The sequence below is a fragment of the Drosophila erecta genome, unplaced genomic scaffold (assembly GCF_003286155.1).
Source record: "Drosophila erecta strain 14021-0224.00,06,07 unplaced genomic scaffold, DereRS2 tig00000126-arrow-pilon, whole genome shotgun sequence".
Classification (NCBI taxonomy): domain Eukaryota; kingdom Metazoa; phylum Arthropoda; class Insecta; order Diptera; family Drosophilidae; genus Drosophila; species Drosophila erecta.
In genome coordinates, this window is record NW_020825209.1 from 110,703 (window position 1) to 114,230 (window position 3,528).

The window sequence follows — 3,528 nt, forward strand, 5'->3', positions numbered from 1 at the left end:
AGCCGGAGGGGAGGAGGTCTGGCAGTGGAGCTAATAAAAGGCTCGTTACAATGAAAACAAATCAAATCGCAGGCCAAGCCATCATCCGTCGGACCAATGCGAATCCCAGCGAAAATGAAACACGGCTAACGAATGCCACCGCCAAACAGGAAGTAGTTTGAATTTCCGGTGTCGTTGGGAGCCCCCGTTCCACTGGAACATCCCGACATCCCAACATCCCGACATCCCGACATCCCACATCCACACATCAGAGGCTGCTTTCCGCCTAAATGTTCAAATTGATTACCGTAGTGGGATGAGCTGCTCGTGGCGAATCCTGCGGGAGGATGGATGTTGGGGAGGCTGGGAGGTTGGGTTAGCCAGGCGGTGCTCAGGGATCAGCCCAGCCTCACTTTGCAATGCCATTAAAATGTATTTACAAACGCAAATTGATAGTGATTTCGGTGGGCTCTGGGACGCGAGTCCTGCTCCTGGCTGCCCGGCTGCCTGGCTGGTGCTCCTGCTGGTCCTGGTGGAACAGCCTGCGCCTGCGGTCGACGTGTTGGCGTTGCAGCTTAGCCGTCGATTTGTCAGCAGGCGAGAGTCCCTCTGCGCCGCGACTAAGCCGCTTGTACGGCTCGGATACGGACTCCGTCCGGCTGTGCACCGCGTCCAGGTGGCGGAGTTGAACGACCAGACTGGTCGGCTTAGACAAAATGTGAAGATGGAATGAAATGACGCCCATCTGGGCCAGGTCTAGTCACTGGACTCACTCCGCATGGCGCTCCGCAATCAGACAACTGCGATGTCAAGTTTAACTGCAATTATTCTCAAATGAACTTCCCTTGAAATGCAATTTAAGGCATGTGTCTAATATATGCAAACAATTTACGGCCGGGGGCGCAAAAACAGCAGCACCAGAGCCGGCCAGGACATTCCAGGAACAGGACACACACTAGCTAAACACACAGGCGGACATGTGGGGCAAGGGAAACAACAATGCTGAATCAATATGCAGAAGAACGAGAGCGCTGACGAGCCAACTTGGTAAACAAGAAGCGTGACAAAATGATAAAGTGTCGACTCCGCCACGAGGCCAAGAACACAACAACTTGTTGGGCAGCGTGTGGATGGGGATGGGGTGGAGATGGAGCTGGAGCTGGAGCTGGCTACGAAGGACCAGGCTGGGCAGGACGAACAGAGCGGAGCGGAGCCGTGGCAAAGTGAGCAATAAACATACGCGATTAAGTTCATTATGAACACTCGAATGGCACACAATACGACTGTGAAATGACAAACCTGATTGCGAGTGTCTGAATGTCTGTAAGCCTGTCTCTGGACTGTTCTGTTATGGTCTGGTCTGGTCTGGTATAGTCTGGTCTGGTGTGGCCTGGTCTGGTGGCCCGCCTCTGGGCGAGATGGGGCAGTCAGCTGGGCTCGTCCCTCGGCGTCCCACATCAATTCCACATTGTTTTGTCGTCTGGCGGCGAGGAGGAACGGATCCTACTCTGGGCACGGGACACGTTCGTGACTTGTGTGGCTGGGGACTCCGTCTCGAGGATTTCCAGCGTACTTTATGTGCCAGGGATTGGAGTGTGCGTGTGCGATTACTAATTGCATTGCTGATATCAAATCAACATGCTGCCGCACTGATTTCCAACCGAGATTCGTTTTGGGGCTCGTTGGCCCTGGGCCATGGGTCACCTGGCAGTCTCAGGTACCATTGGCAGAAGATTGGCCGCCCCTAATTGGCCTAATCAACAGTTGGCGAGTGTCCAAACAAACCGGCGCGAATTGTTGCATATTGTCTTCGCTGCCCGCTGCCCGCTGCCCGCTGCCATGCGTGTGCCCTGTGGCCGGCTACCTGGCAGGGGAATGTCCTCGGTGGTGATGCGATAATTGCTGTCACAAACAGTGGATGTGGATCTGCATCAGCGTAACCATAAACCGTGCGCCCACCCAACGGCAAGTGCGTTTGTGTGCGCGGGTAATGGCGCGGCATGCACCACAATTCGCCATCGCCATCGCCATCGTCATCGTCATCGCCATGGCCTCGTTTGGCAACCGCCTTCGTTGCCTGCCTGCATGCCCACCTCCACATCCATGGATGACAGGCCATGCCCGCTGGTTTTAGTCAATTTTGGTTTTGTCGCATGCAGGCTCGGAGGTTTGCAGGCTGGCAGGTTAACAAGTTGTACCAGCCGGCTCCCCGACCAGCAGCAGGAGCAGCAAGAGCAGCAGCAGCCACAGCGTCCACGCAGGCCGTGTGCCTTGGGGGCAGGAGTTCTCGGTGATCCAGTCCCGGAAGTGGTAGATATCGGTGTAGATCCCAGCCGAATTGGGCTCGCCGCAACCTATGCCGAAGGAAACGATGCCCGTCAACATGTTGTCACAGATGAGCGGTCCGCCCGAGTCACCCTGACAGCTGTCCACATCGGAGCTGTCCTTGTCGCTGGCGCAGAGCATGCCCACGCTGGACCAGCCCATCAGGTTCTCGCAGAAGGTATCCGGCAGGATCTGCAGATCGCCGTTGATAGCCTCATCCGGCAGTGGGCCAAACTGCGGAAACGGATGAGACACAAGCTTAAACACACAAGGTACCACAAGTTCCGTCGCAAGCGATGCTGACCTGGATGACCGTGCCCCAGCCGAGGATGGAGCACTTGATGCCGGCCACCGGAGCCTTGGTGTTCAGAGCTATTGTGGCAACGGTATCCCCCAGACTGAGATCCTCCTTCAACAGGATCAGTCCTACGTCGTACTTATGCGACTTGCCCTTATTGTACTTGGGATGCGGCAGCAGCTGCTTGGCCTCCATAATCTGCGTTGTGCTGCTCTTGACCAGCCGCTTTGGCGTCCCAGCAACGACCACCAGCCCCTTGGGCTTCAGCTTGCGGCGACTAGGGGTAGTCCACGGATCAGCACCTCCCAAAAACCCACTGCACTTGCCGTACTCACTTGCTGAACATGCAATGGGCCGCCGTGAGAATGGCCCGCTGGCTGAAGACCACACCCGCGCAGTAGTGGTTGTCGCCGAAGAACTTCTTTGGCTTGCCCATGCGCAGCGAGACCACGTACTTGACCAGGTCGTTGGTTTCCGGGCGATAGCCACCGGTGATCAGGAACTGAAAGTCCGACGGACTGGGCGTCGCTTGCGCCTGGCTTGCCTGCGATTCCGAGCCCGACTCGGCACCTACAGCAATCAGCAGTATACATACAACAAATTTTGACGGACACATTTCGAGTCGTTTTCCTATAGAAATCTGACACTGACTGAGTGACTTACATGTACACGTACATATGTATGTGTGTATTTCGTGGAAATGGAACCCAAGGCGGTGGGAAATGGACGCACTGTCGCCGGAAGATAGCGTTTGGCAGCCATCTGATAGCTGACGAAAAAGTCTCCTTCATAAATAACTGGCTATCACAAGTGTGCGTGTGGAGCAGCAGGAAGCGTTTCTTTATCCCAGCTGCGAACTGCACTCGCTGGAGCCCAGGCAGTCCGGCCCCAAAAGGAAGCCACACACGACCATGTGCCTATGTGTA

The 3,528-nt window shown here is 55.6% G+C and overlaps 1 protein-coding gene across 1 annotated transcript; it reads right to left on the bottom strand.

Annotated features, from left to right (window-relative positions):
- Positions 1–2,163: 2,163 nt before the first annotated feature.
- On the bottom strand, positions 2,164–3,218 carry LOC6555679 (trypsin-1). Its single transcript, XM_001982503.3, has 3 exons — positions 2,938–3,218; positions 2,609–2,879; positions 2,164–2,538 (listed from the first exon to the last, which is right to left on the bottom strand). The coding sequence occupies exons 1-3, from the start codon at positions 3,216–3,218 to the stop codon at positions 2,164–2,166; spliced, it is 927 nt and encodes a 308-aa protein (XP_001982539.1).
- Between the last annotated feature and the right edge of the window lie 310 nt (positions 3,219–3,528).